Genomic DNA, 17,307 nt, shown 5'->3' with positions numbered 1-17,307 from the left:
CTGGAGGGCTCGGGGCCCCCCAGGTCCTTCTGGAGACGCTCCTGGAGAGCTCAGGGTTCCCCAGGTCCTTCTGGAGACGCTCCTGGAGAGCTCAGGGTTCCCCCAGGTCCTTCTGGAGACGCTCCTGGAGAGCTCAGGGTTCCCCCAGGGCCTTCTGGAGATGCGAACCGCGCCGTGCCCCAGCAGCCTTCGAGCAGGAGCAGTGCAGCACCGAGGGGTGCTGGCAGGCGAGGCCCCTGCTCCTCGGGGAGCGCTCCCCAAATCACCCAACGTCAGCTTCTGCTCGCTCCTCTCCTTCCCGAGATTACCCCGTGTGTTACTCTGAGGAGGGCAGCGCTGTCCCGCGGTGGAGGCATCTGTCTGCTGGGCGCAGCTCCCCGCTCTGCCGCTCCTTCCTCCTCTCTCCAACGTGAAACAGAAGTGCTGGGGGCGAACGCTTGAGTTTTTAATAGAAATAACCCAAGAAAAGGTGCTTTTGGTGGAGGTTTGGGAGTCAGAGATGTACCCATCGCCCCGCGAACTGCCTCGTCTATATTACAGGCGATGATTTTCCTAAGGTCGTTAATGGATGCAGATTAGCACTGCAGCATTACAGCGCCTACAAATCCTAGCACGGCGCAGTACAAGCAGCAGCAGCCCGATAAAGATCTTTTGTGTCAGTCAGAACGCTAAGCCGTACGTTTTCAAGTTCTAATTGCCAGGCTGCAGAGCACAGACTGGCTTCCTCGGCTAGAATTGCGTAATTGAAGCGAGCTAGGGCAGCACAAATGTCACTTCCTCGGTAGTTTTCCCTAGTTTTCCCTCTTTTTTTTCAGGCTCAGACTCCAGGAGTGCCCCTGTAAGGCAGAAAAGGAGGCGTACGAAGCGGCGGTTCGGACTTGCAGCGGTCGTGGCTCCTTGGTGAGGAAGCATCCTTAGCGCATCGGGCATCAGTGCCCAGCCCCAGGTCGGGGTAACGCCAGCCCACCTGGCATACGGCAAGTTTGGTGAGTAAGACCCATGATTCAGTTAAAAATCTGAAGCCTAATCGAAACGCTTTGTGCCTGCAACGTAAAGCAGAGTCAGTCCCTCCACGGACAATAGCTTGGATCAGCAGAGCAGAAAGCAATTAAACTCCTCTGTCATCAAGATGTCACCCCACAGGCACGAGAGCTGAGCTGGCCGTGGAGGCTGCTCTCACGCATGCCTGGATCCCCTGATCTCATCTAATCCAGGTTACAAAGATCTCGCTGAACGCAACGCAGTGCGGCTGGGGACACGGTCCTTAACCGCAGCGGTTTTGGGGGGGACTTGAACCGAAGCAAGGCAACCCCGCTTCGCCAGGCGAGGTTTCAGCTCTCGGTTCAGCTTGGTAACTCCGAGTCAATGCTCCCAGGCATGGTTCCAGTGACTCCTTGCTTCCCGGTGCAGAACCCAAGGGTGTTTTTGCTGACCCCGTATCCGCAGAAATCAGCTCTTCAGCTCCAAGGGGCCCCGTGGCACGGAACGCAAAGCCCCGACCACCGTTAACACCAGCCAGCAAACGCCGTGAGAGGCAGCCTCGGTAAGGAGGCTGCAACTCCCCAGCCACGCAGCGCTGGCGATCACGAAGCCCAGAGGCTCGGCTGGCACGAGGGGCGGTCGTGTTCCGCTAGGAGGAAGAGGCAGGCACGTGCACGATCCCGGCGACGCCTTTCAGGAAGATTTAGAAGAGGCCCGACTCCTTGGAGAAACACAAAGTTCTTGCACCACGTTTACCGAGGCCGCCGGAAAGCGGGCGACCATTTGGCCGTGGAAGACCAAGGAGACCCCAGCACCCACAGGGCCGGCTGCGTCCCCAGGTCCTCACACTCCTGAATTTCCACGGCGGTGCGAGGGCGGCGGGCTGGGGAGAGTCTCCCAGAAGCAGCGACAGGAGCTGCTGTGTCACAAACGTGCACACATCCGTGAGCTGGCCGCTGAGACGGCCGCGAGAGCCGGCGGAAAACTTTCCTGAATGACTTGTTCCAGCTCAGCAAGCAGCTACACGGGAACAAAGGCAGGGAGTCAACGCAAGCCACCCAGAAAAGCACTGGTAAGTAAACCCTAAATGGACAATTAAGATGCAATGGTCTGTCTCCAAAGAAAAGGCGAGCTTTGTTTTTCCAGACAAAGGACCTGGGCCAGGCAGAGCGCCCCAGAGAGCCGAACCTACCTGGAGAACAAGCCCTGGGGACGGGCAGGCGCAGCCCAGCTTGGTTGGTGTGGTTTTTTTTGTGAGCCACGACGCTTCTGTTCCAAATCCTGCTTCAGTCCCTGCTTTTTGAACAGCCCAGCGGGCCGCTGGGTCCCACCACCAAGGGGTCTCACCGCCGCTCGATGCGGCCGGAGGGGGTCTGTGGGGAAAGCAGCGCAGACCCGCGCAGTCCGGGGTCGCGGGGAGCACGTTGTCAGAAAGAGGCAGAGATCAAAGGTGGCTTGGTGACACCGAGCGCCCCGAAATCCCAATTAACTCAGGCACAGCCACCCGTCTCCGGCGCTGCCGGAGGAGCCGGTCTCCTCTGGGAACCCGAGTTTAGAGGCTGCCGCTGCCTTTCCCAGCGGTGCAGCCCTCCTCTCGCTCCTTCTTTTTAATCCAGGGCTTTATTTCCCCCCCGCCTTTGCTTTTCCAGGGAGCTAAGGGAGACCTGCTCATTAAGTCCAGCAATAATCATAAAGCCTCCGCTCTTTACGCCTGACGCCGGGTGCCGCGAGAACCTTACAGCGTCGTTAGCTGTAGTTTAATCACTACAGCCTCCCACCAATTTCACCGTTAACGAGACCGGGCTCCTCGGCGAGGTTTTGCCCGCAGAAGACCGACGGCCAACTCCCACCAGCTCCAAAGGCTCGCAAATTAAAGGTTTGCGGGCCAAGGGAAGGCTCGCGTCCCAGCGCAGTCCCTGCGCGCAGTACAGCTGTCCAGAGCAGTCCGGTCATCGATTAAAAACGTGGCTACTACGCGACAATTACCGAAACATACCAGTCTTATTTTTATTTAGTTCCGTTTCTTTGAGTTATTGGATTTTCTGGGGCCGTTCCTCATCACAGAAGGGTGTTCCAGACCCGCCACCCAAACCGAGAGCCAGGAACTCCCGGAGCTGTGCCGCTGTAATCAGTCAGCGCGCCGTTCTTGTGCCAAACCTGCCCGTTCATTCACTGCCCCCGCCCGCCTCTCCGACCCCCTCTGCCCAACCCAGTCCCAAAAAGAGGTCGAGCAGCCCCCTCCTGCTAACACAAATCAACAAAACCCTGCCCAAGAAGTTACTGTCACTGTATTTTTTCCAGAAAGGGATTTCTCCTGTAACTCAGGCTAGAAGGTGAAGCCGGGACGGCAGACGACAAGTTGGAACAACGCTCCCCAAAGCACCGGCACAAAGATAGCGCTGCGCTGGCAAGTTCGTCGCAAAAAAGCAACAGGCACAGACCTCGAAGGGGGTTCCACTGTTCTGTTACTCACTGCCACTGAAACAGAGCTTGGGGAAAAGTCATTTTGATGTTAAATTAAAGCCACCCCCCTCCCAAAGCACTGCCTTTTACAAACAGCAAGCCACTGCTTACACAGGAGAAAAAGATGCCTTGAATTTAACGAGGTCGGGATTTAAGTCGGCTCCTACGGCCTGACCCCATCCCTCCCTTACCGGGCAGACCTCCCAGCACCGCTGGATCCGTGAGCAGGTACAAGCTAGAAAAGGAAAGGCAAATATTGGTATTCCTAAAGCACAGGCAGGGGAGAACAAAACCGTCTTAGATTTGGTTTCCCAACACCTCGACTGGCTTTGCGGCGCCGTTTCCAACGAGAAGCACGGCTCCGCCAAGTTCCCCATCCTGCCTACGTATGGAAATCTTCCTAACTCCCATACTCGTTAAACCCTCGCGTAACAGCAACGCAGCGGCACGGTTCAGCGGCTGCACGCGCTTCCCTTCGCAGACAGTTCCCAGAGCCCTCAGCCTGGCGGGGATCCCATCGAGACATCCCCGCCCGGAATTCCCTGGGCGATCAGCTCACGCACGCAACGCCGCTCGTCTTTTGCGGCAGGATTTGATCGTAGCTATCAGAGGAGCTTGTTAAATTGGGACAGGACTGGGAAAGAAAACAACAAACACAACAAACTGGCAGCAGGAAACTGAATCATCCGAAATTCCCAGCTCTGCTGAAGGTGAACGGCAGTTCTGCTTTTCCCTGAAGGCTTTACTTCAACACTTTTATGAGCCAAGAGCCGTTAAGGAGTTTTGGATTCGCGGAGATTAATATTTTAAAAGCCATTCCTCGGGTACAAGACACCTTGAGAGACGACTGCTGTGCCTCCTCCAGGAGAGGAGGGCGGCTTGGGACTATTCGCCGGGTGCTGGCGATGCGGGCGCCGCTCAAAGAGGTCAGAAAGTTTCTGAGCATCCTAAGGAAAACAATTTCCATCGTGGGAAATCGGGTGGCTCGCTAACGTTCCTAACGTCCCTCTCAGAAGGGAGCTTGTCACCCGCCAGCCTTTCCAGGGCAACGCTGCTTTGGGCTTATTTTGACCAAGAAGTCGGGTCCGCGACGCACGAAGGTCTGACCGCCCCGAAAGGGTCACGGCAGCTACAAAGCTTTCCTACTCCTCACCCCTCGCGCCCTCAGTGGCCTTAAGCTTGAAACCGACAAGCGCTAATTCCAAGAAACTCGGACAGAAACGTCGAGGGTGAGCTGGTACACGCAGGAAGGACCAAGAGCGGATCCCTCCCGGGAGCAGGAAGCGGGGAGCTGGATCAACGGCACGGCCGCGCTCAAAGAAGGCGCTCGCCATGGCCGTTCACCAGCTCCTGGGGCAGTTGTGCTGCGTCCCAACGCTGCTCCGAGCCCCGGCTCCGCACTTTATCCTGCCCAGCTCCAACCTTTGAGCTCCGACGAGGGTCAGCAGCTGGAGAGGGCTTGTACCACCCTGGGGCAACTGCAGCCCCCCGGTGTTGGCCAAACATCCTCACCCCGGCCACCACGAAGGAGCTCGTGGTGCCTCTTCCTCGCCTGCGACCCTACCAAGCTGCCTGCGGGCAGTCCTCTCTACCTCGGTCCTTCACGGGCATAAAGCACGCGCATTCCCGCTGCCTCGGCCCGAGGGATGCGGGTGGAAAGGCAGCCCTCGTGCTCAGCAGCCTGGGAGAAGTTACAGGGTTAAAAGGAAACTTTTCCAACCAGCCACGTGAGGTCTGTGCGCTGCTAAAGGACTTTTGCTGGTGTTGTTTTAGCCTCTGAACCACGCAAAACACTCCAGCGTTAGAAGAAAACTGCGCTTTCCCGAAATATGACGGGCAAGTGTGTCACGAGAGCATGAATTAACTCCCCCCTGTCCCTATCACAATTAAGACAGTTTCCTTAACTGATTAAAACGGCCGAGCTCTTCCACCCGAGGCTAGAGGCCACGCTGGGGAAGCGACGAACTCGGATCCCGATTCAGAGCCGAGCCTTGTTCCATCTGCCCTCCGTCAGAGGCTCTCCTCGCGTGACCTCACAGAAAGCATTTCACCCCTGGGTCCGAGCATCCGGGGAGCACCGCTACGGCTCCCCGCCCGGGACCGGGGACGTTTTGCTGGAGCCCGTTCGGGTCTGCAAACAGGGCACCGCGCGGGCACCTCCACACCAAGGGCTTGCAACCCGGGGACCCTCAGACCCTAGGAAAGGTTCACAAAGCGGCAGGAGACACAGGAAAAGACGACGGGCGTCCGGACAGGCTAACGAACAGGCTCACGAACCCTTCTGGGAAACCTCCGAGACGACGGCTCGGGCAGAGCTTAAAGCCCACGAGCTTTAAGCTGTCCTGAGAAGCACGACTCCATTTAAATGCCGTCCATGCAAGAATGCCGAAGCGTTCCGGTACCGCCAGCCAGCTCAAAGGAAAGGAGGAAGGGTCCCCTTACCCGGCACCAGCGGGTCTCACCGCGAGCTCTCCAGCTCAGCCTCCGAGCACCTTTCCAGCAAAAGTCCTAGAAAAACGCTGCGTGGGTGCAGTCAGCCGGGACTCCCGGGTAAAAATAAAGATTTTCAACGGCTTCCAACAGCCCCGCTTTGCTGTGTGCTTTGCCAGTCTGTAGGTTTCCAATTACTCTGATTTTTTTCTTCTTTAGGCTATTTTCCTTGCACCCATCGGGCTAAAAAGCCAGCCGGACACAAAGAGAAGCTGGTTAATCGCAGCTGGAAAGCTGCCTGTGCGAAACCCGCCAGCAAACGCGCAGCTCGGGGGAGCTCGTGGAAAAAAACGTCTGTTTGGCATCTCAGGCATCACACTGAAGGGCTAAATTCACCTTTTCAGCCCCAATCGAGGTAACGTGGCTGTTACAACCCAGACGCGACTGGGAGCAGCTTCACCTGCTCGTGCCAAGCCAGCTGAGACGTTTCGTGTGCTAAAGCAAGCGATGAAACGCGGAGCAACGCCGGGTTACGCCGCAGAGAACAGGAGCGGTGAAACAGCAGAAGCTGACGGCGGTTTCTGACCTAGTTTTCACTGGAGGAGAGTCAAAGGAGCCGGGAAGACCGAGGCGAGGCTGAAGGTGCTGAAATTCCAGCACAGGAGCCTCGGGCTGGCCAACGGGAGCATGGAGAGGGCCCTAAAATGGCCCAGCTGCACCGGGGGCTGGGGGGAGCAAGGACCCCGGGGTTCAGGATGGATTTGGCAAGCGATGTTCGGAGGAAGGAGGAGGGACGGGAGGGCTCGTGCGGGGCGGCAGCGAGGAGCGGGCTCGCCGCAGGACCTCGTGCCGGGGCCGTGGCGCCTCGCCGCACCGGGTCGGGTTGTGGAAGGGGGGCAGGAGCGGTGTGGCAAGAGCTCGAGCCGATTTCGGAGGGTCTTTGGGTTGGTTGCCAGGCTTCTGAAAGGCGAGCCGTGCTGCCAGATGCCTACGAGAAACATTACCGGGGGGGGGGGGGCCCCCCCAGTGCGAGGGAGGCGAGCACCGGAGACATCGGGGTCCCGGCGCAGCGATCCCACCCGCGGGTCTCCTCCTGCTCCTCTCCTCGGCTGCCCCGTCAGCCCCCATGGCCCCGCCAGGCCTCATTCGAGGGAGCAGGACGCCGCTGGCCAGGACGGCAGATTTTGAAGCGACCTTTGCACCGAGCGCAGCGTTACCAGGCTGCGACGCGCAGGGAGAGAAGTCGCTTGCGGCCATCAGAAGAGGGACGCTGCGGCTGTTGGCGTTCGGCGCAGAAAAGCCACCTGTCAGGAAAGCGAGCCATAAAAAGAAAAGAAAAGAAAAAAAAGAAAACAGGAGCAATTCCCGGCGAAGGGCAGCCGTGACGGCAGCGGCACTGCCAGCCACTCTCGGCGCCGCACTTATCGCGCAAGGCAAACAGGAGTGACTATCAGTTAATGAACAACGCGGCCCTAAGGCTGGAGCGGAAAGAGCAGTTTTCTCCCCTGCAACCTTTTAATGAAAACCCAGCACTTCCAGCCCACCGCGTTTGCTTACGAAAGCCCCGTTTATTGTAGGCCCTGTGAAGACACCGGCGGCTGATTCACGTTGCCGATGTGCTCATAGGACGGCTTAAAGGAGCTGCTGAAACATCAGGGCGATCCTTATCTCGCGCGCAGCTTTACTACTTTTCTTGCAAGAGAAAAATATAGAAAGGCAATTTAGAGATCAGCATTGACGAACTCGTTCAACCATCCCGGGACAAATCTCACCTAACGCTGCTGAGCCTAGGAAAACAAGCCTGGACCAGTTTTCTCCGTGTGCCCAACTCTGTCCTCTTGACACTTACAGCGTAATTAGCAGGCTGCCAAAGCTCTACTGCAGACGCTCTTCGGTCGTTCCTCACCAAGTCAGAGCCAGCCCTGCTAAGCTGGAGTCAGCAGAGCCGGGATCCTAAAAGGATCCCGGAGAAACCCCGCCAGCACCGCCCCGTGAGCCAGATCTCCCCCAAAAGCCGAAGCTTTTTGCTCTCAGGTACTCGGGGACGCCCCCAACCAGAGGTGCCCCAACGCTGGCTGGGTCCCCGGGAACACGAGCGTCAGGATCCGGCGCTGGCACCACGGCGCCGCTGCGATTTTCTCCCACCTCCCTGCCTGCGCGGGAGAACAAGCGATAAAGTCAGCCCAAACGCCAGCTCTCCCGTGGCGGAGGGCACCTCCCGACGACAAACATCCAGCCGAAAGCACGAAACGAAGCAGCCACGGGATCTTCTGTCGTGCTACGTACCGTCCCCACGTCGCCGCCGCCGGCACCTCCCGGCCACCGCCACCCTTCGGGGTGCTGGCTCCGTCCCAGCAGCCGCCCGAAGGAGCCGGCGCTGAGTTAAACGAGGTGCTCCCCTTCCCCTCGGCAGGCAGCCGGCGAGGAGCACAGAGCCCGCACTGTTCCAGCCGCCGCTTTATTTGCGCTGCCAGGCCGGTCGGTAGCAAACCTGCTCCAAAAATAAAGTGACAAACAGGGGAAGAAAGAACACACTCTTCTGAACCGGCCGAATCTACCCCTAAAAATAATAAGAATAAAAAAGCAGCCAGATGTTTCTCCGCTCCCCGCAAGGACACCTGTGGAAGTTCAGGTTGCGACGCACGCCAAAAAACGAAGACGAAAAATGTTTCGGATAAGAGGAATAAAAACATACCACCGCGAGGCTGGCCACGGAGCTGCAGGACGCCTCCCGGGTGCAAGCCCAAAAGCCCCGAGGGATTTCAAGCACGAGCACAGAGAACCTCTCTGGCCTGACGGAGGGAGCCCAGGCGGCTCGTTTAATTTCTCCACGCGGTGCGGCCGCGGAGAGGCACTTAATTGTCTGCCCAGAATTTTGGGGCGAAATATAACAATCCGCCCGAGCTGCTGAAGGGTTTTGAATAAAAGCGTGCTGCTCCTCAGCCTTAACGAGGAATAAAAGGCCTTGGCGCTGTGTTAAACGGCCCTAATTGCACGAGAGAGCTCCGACCCGCAGGCAGCACCTACACCAGATGCATAAAGGTGAGATAAATGTCCAGGGAGATCAACGCGAGCTAAGGAAGGGTCGCAGAGCCACGCCGGGCACTCCAGCACCAAACCCGCAGCGCAGCCGGGCTGTTCTCCGCTGTCAGGTTAGGAAACCGAAGCGGCGGGCGTCGCAGGTGGCAGCGCGGTAATCGCCGCTGTGCCGTTTTGGTGGCTTACGAGCAAAGTCTTCGTTACGTCCGTAAACGGTTTCCACATCGAGCTCTGGAAAAAAGCTTGCAAGTGGTTGCAGCCGCGGCGCGAATTTCAGGCAGACCCAAGAAATCCCACCTGCTTTCACAGTGGGCACCAACGATTTACTTGATGCATCACGATTTACTTGATGCATCAACGATTTACTTGATGCACCCCCTCCCCGTTTCCCAAACTGGGCTAAAAGCTGCCTCCTGCGTGCTCCAGGACCCTCGCACCGGGTTAGTTTGGGTTTGGTTTTAGAGCCGTCGGGTGATTTTCCTCCTCCTTCGGAAAGCCACGCTTCCGGAACACCGACGAGCACCGGTGGCCGTCCGCTACCCGTACCCAAACCAGCCCGGCTCCGAGGGGCCGGCAGCTCCCACGGGTAAGGATCCTCCTCGTCATCAGCACCAGGGCGCGCGGACCCGCAGCAATGTGGAAATCATTTCGGGGAAAAAAAAAAGTGCTTTTCTGTGCATTTTGGGGAAAAAAAAAAAAGCTTTTTTTGCATTTTTGGAAAAAAAAATTGCTTTTCTTTGCACTTTGGAACAAAAAATATGCTTTTTTTCCCTGAAGGCAAAAAAAAAAAAAGGAGGAGAAGTACCAGCTACTTCCCCACCGACCCCCCAAGGCCACAGATATCTGAGGTTCTTTTATCACCGAGCACCTCCCGCGTGAGGGGGAAGCGGGCTGTGGGACCACCCGGCCGTGGCTGCCCCGGCGAGCCCTGCCGGCCGCGAGGTCGCTGCCGCGAGCGCTGCCGAGCTCCTTCCCAACGCAGCCGGGCAGCTGAGCTCCTACGCGCGTCTTAAGGGGCTATTTCTGGGAGCACAAGAGGTTCTTAATTCCGCGGGGAGGTCACGATTCGGGCTGCGGCGGCTGAGCGCCGTGGAAGCGCGGCCAGGTGCCGTCAGCGTTTCCCCGAGCCATCGGAGCGGAGCAGGGACGCGGGAGCCGAGGGTTCAAAGAGCTGCGGGGCCCCGGCTGTCGTCAGCAGCGCGTGCATCAGAGGCCGCCGAAGGAAACGCGGCCGCCCCGTGACTCGCGGCGCCCCACGCTCTGACCCTCGTGAACTTCTTCCCGGCTCCCGACGCGCTGCGGCCGCTTTCGCTCTGAATCACGCCTTTTTTACGCGCCGGCTTCGGGCCCGCATGCTGCGGCCCCACGAGCCAGGGAGGCGCTGAGTCGCGGCGACCCGATGGGGCCCGGCCACACCACACCTCCGGCAAGCGGCGGACGCCCAGGGAACGACTTCAAAGGCGCAGACCTTAAGCTCTGGCTGCGAGCGAGGGCTGCTCCCTCCCCAGCCTCCCGTGGCGACGTGAGCCCGGCTCGGCCGCCCGCCTCGGAAGGCTCCCAGCGCACAATTTCCGCTTGCCCAAGCTCAGGCAGGGCGGAAAAAATTTGCCTCCTCGCCACCCCCGCCCGTGCAGGGCTCTGAAAAATAGCCGCTCCGTCCTGGGTCCGGAAGGGAAGGAGGAATTTACGGCACCGTGTGCACGGAGCTCGGTCCCCTGGAAGAGGTAAAGCCGGGCTCGGGCACCCGGCACCGGGGGAATGGGAGCAGAGCCGCCGCCGTGCGGGCAGGGGCGCGTGGAGGAGTGGAACCACAACCTTTATCCTTTGCATACCACATGACCAATTCTTCTTGTTATTCAGATGCTCTTAGGCCTTTTAAATCTCACGGCGGCGAGCCGCACAAGTTAACGACGAGCGGCCAACGCTGCTTCCTTCCTCCCATTTATCCACGGTCCCGTCTACCGGGGGGTCTGGACTCATTTTCGGTATCGGGCCCAGCCTCAGCGCGCCTCCCTGCCCAAGCCTCTGCTTCCTTTAGCAGCTCCTGAAGCCCGTCCTACCTGCTGGCCGCACAGAGGTCAAGGTGCTCCAGGTCCAAGTCGTTATCGACTTCTCTAAGCCCTGGAGGAACTCTCGGACACACCAGACACGGCCCCGGCCTTCTCTCTAAGGCAGAGCCAGCCACGTCCAGTCCTGAACGCCCCCAAGTGCAAGGAAGCCTCCAGCTCCACACCAAGCACAGCAGCTACGGGCCACTAAAAGGCTTCGCCCTCAACCAACGCTCTTCCCTCGGTGGATTATCAGCTCTTTCATTTCCAGCACGGGTATTCGTTGGGTTTTCCTGGCCCGGACTCCCCGCGCCCTTTTTCCCAGCGCGTTTTTTCCCCACGCAAGGAGCGGGGAGAAGAGATTCGTCCCCCGCCGTCAGCGTTCCCTTCCCCTTGGCGTGCCGTCACCCAACGGCGGAGCCCAGCTCGATTGTCCCAGGGGAGAAAAACGGTGGCACGGAGAGCTCGAAAGGCTCGGCCCTGCCGGCTCCCTCGCTGCCTTCTTTTTGGGGAAGGCAGGATCGCAGCCCGCTCGACTTGCTCGTGGGAACCGGGAGCCAAGAACAACTGCAATCAGCGCCGGAGCTGGAAAGGTACAACAAAACTCACCCAAACATCAAGTCCAGACACCGAAACGGGGAAATAGGATTCAAACAACCCCAACTGGCACGCAACGGATCGATCGCAGCCCATCGCGGAACAGGCCCTGAGCGAGTAAGAGCGCGGACCGAAGATGGAATTAACGCCTTCTGCACTTCGGTTTTAGAAAAATGCGGCTCCTCTGGGCATCGCGACTCGGAGCGAGCTGGCGTTTCTTCCATCCTGCTGGGCTTTTGAGTAACGCGCCTGCCCTTGCTCAATAATGCCCACTCGCTGAGCGGGCCCTCGAGCACCGGTCCTACTCGAAGCAACCCGCTGCGCCAGCTGCCTGCCCTGTTCCCGAGGGGCAGCCCATCAGCTGAACGGCAGCGGTCTCCCAGCGCCGCAGCCGAGCAGCCGAGAGGAATTCTGTACTGAGAGGATCCAAATCCTACGAGGTCGAGGTGACGAGCCGCGTTGAGGAAGTGTCCCGGTGCTCGCTAATCCCCGTCACACGTGGATGTAAACCCAACAAGTCCGTGTCTGCCATCAGACCCGCGGCACAATTCGGAGCGGCCGACGGAGCCAGCGACGCAATTCCAGCCTCGCTTGCAGCACCAGGCAGGGATCAGGCTGGGAGCCACCAGACCCAGCCCTCTCCCCGCGGTGACCTACTTTTCCCGTGGGAGGCATGCCCCGGGCCCGCAGCCGGAGCCTCGGCGGGCGGCTGCAGGTTCCACGCACGGCACGAGGAGGCTTCGAAGCAAGGGAAACGTCTCGGTTTGCCCCAAAAGCCTTCTGCTGAGGTCTTCTCTCGGTCCCCAAAGGCGAGGGCGGCTCTGGTGCCGCGCGGAGGGTTAACGGCAGTCGGGCTGGGGAAGGCCGGAGGTGGGCGGAGGTGGGCAGCTCAGCGGAGCCGCGCGCGCAAGCGGTGACCTCCTTTCAAGTGAAGCAAACGCTGGTTTCTTTAAATTAAAAAGGCACTAATCCAAGGTAAAGAAAGGAGAGACCAGGCGCGCGGAGCGCTGTTTTTCTAGCCTGCCTCCTCGCTGGAGCGGAGCGGGTCGGGTTTTGGACGGCTGCTCCCCCGCTGCAGCGGCGACGCACACCGCCAGCCTGCGAGGCAGAGGGGCGATCCCCCTGCCTCTCGCAACAGTTCTTAAGGAACAACAAAAAAAAAAGAGCCAAAAGGCGATGCTGGGTTGCCACGGTGTGCACAAGTTGCCTGATGTACACCGGTCGTTTCCAAGCAACACGTGAGCTTCTCTAGAGAACTCTTATCAGCAAACGCAGGCTCCTTTCCTGTTAATGCGGCCAGGTCGAGCCCAGGCTCGGCGCAGGGAGAAGCCTACCGCCGGTGATGCCTCCTCTGGACCCACTCCGTACAAAATATTAGCGCAGTCCCCGTCAGCAGGAGCTTCTTCTCGTCAGAATTAAGCTCGCTGCAGATAATGGTTCCCCCAGAAACGGCCTTAACCTGAATTATTCGGAAATCATTCGAGCTCAGCCTTCGGGGGGTTAGAGGACGCTGAGCTGAGGACCGCCCGCCCCCCAGCCCAGAGAAGGCAGCACTACCCCGGCTGTGTTCACAGTCCGGGGGTGTTTGGTACGGGCCATCCCCCTCGCACCACCTCCCCCAAAGTCCACCCGAACCCGTGCAGCCACCCCGTCCACCCGGGCGCCTCCTCTCGTGCGTTAGCAGCGAAACCCCTAAGTCAGCCAAAACGTCGTCTCCTGCCGCGGATTAGCTGGCACACACGCGCGTGACGCATGCAGCCCGTCCCTTCCCACTTCAGCACGCGCCAACGCCGGGGCTTTGGAGACGCTTACGAGTCACAGCCAGAGCCCGGCACACGCGGATCGCTCCGGAGGTAACGCGGAGCGAGCTAACGAGGCCCCAAACGCTTCCCCCAAATCGACCACGCCAGCAAGAGGCTCTCGTGCTGTCCCCACGGGGCCGGCACCGTGCGAGCACGGTATTTCAACAGCCACCGAGCTCTGCGCAGCGGCGCTATGACAAAACCCAACTGCACGGGCCAGGGACGTTCAGACGGGTTCAGGAGCAGCCCCGTGCCGGAGGATTGTCCGCCGCGGCCCCACACGCAGCGGCCCCAGCCCCGAGAGGGCACCGCGAGGTGGGCTGACTGCTCCTCGTGGGCACCCGGCATCTATTTTGTCTGACCTGCTTCAGAGCAACGTAAAAACGTGATGGATTTCTACCTTTGGTGCTGTCCGAGTTCAGTAAGAAACCAGCTGCGGAGCTGGCCAGGAGCACGGGTTTGCTCTTGCCATCACCGGGATCCAGCTGCTGGATCCATCGAGCGCCAAAACGCTCCTTAAAAATATCAAAATCTAAGGGGTGAAACTGCCAGTTCGCTTCCCCCAGGGCTGTTAGAGGGCAAGAAGTTACTACAGGCCACACTCGAACCTCTCCGGGCGGACGATTTGCTGATAAGAAGCAGATCCCATTTACAAAGAGAAGCACCCTGAGTCGCAGGGATTCTGTCACAAACTTTCTCTTTTCCCCTGGCACGGCACCAATCAGGCCTACTTCTGTAGTCTGCTCCCACCAGTACAAAAAAAAAAAAAAAAAGCAGCATAATGGGTTTATAATTTGCCACCGGGTCCCATGGCAACTGTACGTCACCTCGGCTGTAAATTACAGACAATTCCTTCCCCATGCAATTTGAAAACTAGCGAGATGAATCTCTAATTTCGGCGCATCTAAACGCTGCATCGAGGGAAAAAGCTACCCTAAATCGGCGAAAGGGAACTGCCACGGGCCCAACCGGTCCTCGCGCACAATGGCAAACGATTCTTTGTCCCCTGCCCTCCGAGGGGAGGTGCCGCGGCCGGGGCAGCAGAGGAAGGTTCCGCGGCGCCTTCTGCATATCCTGTCCCGTTTGTGCTGATGGCGAGGAGCCGTACGTGTACGACGAGCTTCCTCCCCGGGCAGCCTCCCCTGGGCTGATTCATCGAGTCGTGTCACCGGCTCATGTTCCCGATGTCGTAACAGCTCCCGTTCTGACGGACTACGGCATCGGCGAATTAATAGGGCAGGAAAAAACAGGTTACAGGAAAAGGGGAGTGATGCAAAAAGCCCGCAGATAATTCGATGAAGCCCGGCTCCAAAGCCATCTTGTTCTTCTCCTTCTGGCACCTGCACGCGGCCGGCACCAAGCAGCGCGCGTCGCCCCGCGGACCCCGCGGCGACAGCAGGAGCCTTCATTTTCTCTCCGGTGCTCGACACGCGGCGAGATGAAGGCATCCGGAGCGATCTGCTCGGAAAGCAAAGGCTGGAAAAGTCCTCGCGAGAGCCGGAGGCTTCCAGGGGTCTGCCCCGACCCCAGGCTTTGAGGGAGAACTTTTGCCGGATCAAGGCAGGGGGAAGGTGGCTGGGAAGCCACGCCGGGCAGACCGCGGCTCCAAAATTCCCTTTAGCAGAGCCCGGGGGCAACGTGCTTCGGTTATCTCGCGCCTGGCCCCCAATAAATATTTGTGCACCTGCCAAAGTTCACCGCTGAACCAACCGGTGGCTGCGGTTCCAAACGTTTCGTGGAGCAGGGGCAGCGAGGAGTTAGCACGGGAGCACCGCTCGGCCGCTCCCGCATCACGCTGACCACGGCGGGATGCCAGAGCCCCCCCTAAACCCTCCCCAAATGAGGCACCCGCAGCGGCTGCCCGGCCCCGCGCGGCCTCCGCAGTCACGCCACCGGATTTTTAAGGCTCTGCTCCTTAAACCACGCCACCGGATTTTTAGATAAATACGTGAAAATGGAGGAAATTCCCCGGTAAGGGTTCCGGGAACGGCCGGGACATTTCCACGCCGGCAGCACCTGCCCTGGAGCCGGGCCTGCCGCATAAATTCACCCAAGGAGCGTTAATGCAGGGACCCCGGGATGACGCCAACGGGTGGGGAAGAAGGAAAAGGGGAAAACGAGGCAGAGACACGAGGGGCTCTTGTGCCCCTCCTCGCTGCGAGAGCCGGGGGCAGGTAAGTGGGGATGGGATCATGGTGCCCCAGTTTTTGGGGTGGAGCTGGGGAGCCTCGCCACAGCCTGCACGTGCGCCCCAAGGGATGCAGAAAAGGGAAGGTAATGGCAGAGGGCGTCCCTTGGAGAGCCACCAGCGGGTTTGGGCTAAGGGACGGGGCCGGCGCCGATCGGGGCGCCCTTCCCAGCGCGCGGCAGGCAGCGCTCGGTTTCACAACGGCGGGGAAGCGGTTTCAGAAGGCTGCAAGTTTCACAAGGAGCAGATGCGCGACCTCTTCCAGGGTCCCTCAGGAAGCCCCACGGTATTTTTGCTCTACGATGACTTGGTTTTTTTTTTTCGGGTAACCTGCTGTCACTGGAGAAAGACCTCCCACACAGCACGGGAAGCGCACAACCCCACCATTTGGGCCGCTTCGGCAGCAGCCCCACGCCCCCCCCCGACACCTTCCTCAAACACTGGGCACCACTACGCCAAAACCCATCCGTTTTCCTCGCTGGGACGCGGACGGTTTGGCAGGGACCCGAGCGGGAGAGACTCGGGAGGACGAATTTTGCTTCCCCACAGCCCCGCTGCCTGCTCTCTGCCCAGGGCACGGCCCCACGCCGAGCGCGCTGGCACAAGGGACACTAAAACCAAGTGGCAGCACGCCCGGGCGGCCGATCGCTTTGGGATTATGTAACCCCGACACATCACGACGAGCCCAAGAACGGACTCAAGCAAGCCACTGAAGACGTTCCCCCGGCTGCTCTGGCCACGAGACAGCGCCGCGGCGCAGGGATCGCGCCGACGCCGCACGGAGCGGGTCGCACCGGAGGCAACACCAAGGCCGGCGTCGGGCCCTTCCACAGCGCCGCCGCCACTCGCACCACCTTCAAAACCGAGGCAAGAAGAGGCCTCGGCGAGTTTTTCTTCCTTTTTTTTTTTTCCTTTTACCTAGCAAAAACTAAACCGGAGCCCGCGGAGGTCCTCAGCGGCGCGGGGAGCAGGGACGGCGGCGGACGGGCCGGAGAAAATGTTTATAGAAGGCAGGCAGAAGGAGCGTGCGCGCTCAGCAGCCCACTAATTGCCGCGTTATTCACCGCCCCAACAAGCCAGCTCTTCTGCCCTTATCCTCTCCTGCCCAGTTAATCACCAGCAGCCTCCGACTATTCCCCTTCGGGGTGGCGGGGAAGGAAGCAAAGTTCATCGGTGGCCGTCGGCCACCGAACGAGCCCGCGACCAGACTTCATTTAGAAAACAAACACCGCTGTTCGCGCGCGACACGGACCCAGAATAGCTCCCCGAAATATTTAACGCAGCTGCCTGGAGTCTTCCTGCTCTCCCTCCCCCAAAAGAAAAGGCCCTCCTCAGGCATACGCCGAATTTCTCCGGATTTTTTTTTGTCGTTGTCATCAATTTTCATCTTTCAGAAGAATTAAAAAAAAATAAAATAAAAGCTAACAACCCCGTCCGTCCGAGTCACTTTTATTGCTCCTGGAGTCTCGCAACGCCGATAAACACTCATTAAAATCGAAGTTGATAAACCCTGGAACAGCAATTACCTCCGTCCTCACGCCGAGATTGCCCAATTCCGCGCCGTGATGTAACCAACACCCGAAATTAAAAATAGTGTTGTGACAACATACGGCTTATCCGACAGGAGCCGGCAGGCAGGACGCTCCTCATGACAAACGGGTTGGGTTCCCAGCTTCCCCCGGCTCCCTGGCAAGGTGAAGAGACGGCTCCAGCCACGCTCCTCGCGGGATCGGGGGGAGAAAAGGGGGGGGGGGGGGGG

The 17,307-nt window shown here is 59.2% G+C and overlaps 1 protein-coding gene across 1 annotated transcript in view; it reads right to left on the bottom strand.

Annotated features, from left to right (window-relative positions):
• ELL (elongation factor for RNA polymerase II) overlaps positions 1–17,052 on the bottom strand; it is a 47,577-nt gene extending 30,525 nt beyond the window's left edge. Inside the window, exon 1 of the mRNA XM_035348257.1 lies at positions 16,996–17,052. Coding sequence (XP_035204148.1) covers positions 16,996–17,037 — 42 coding nt within the window. The 5' untranslated portion in view covers positions 17,038–17,052. The remainder of the gene's footprint in view (positions 1–16,995) is intronic.
• Between the last annotated feature and the right edge of the window lie 255 nt (positions 17,053–17,307).

The sequence above is a fragment of the Oxyura jamaicensis genome, chromosome 28, assembly GCF_011077185.1.
Source record: "Oxyura jamaicensis isolate SHBP4307 breed ruddy duck chromosome 28, BPBGC_Ojam_1.0, whole genome shotgun sequence".
NCBI lineage: Eukaryota > Metazoa > Chordata > Aves > Anseriformes > Anatidae > Oxyura > Oxyura jamaicensis.
The sequence above is the reverse complement of the archived record's forward strand: the minus strand, read 5'-3'. Positions and strand labels throughout refer to the sequence as shown.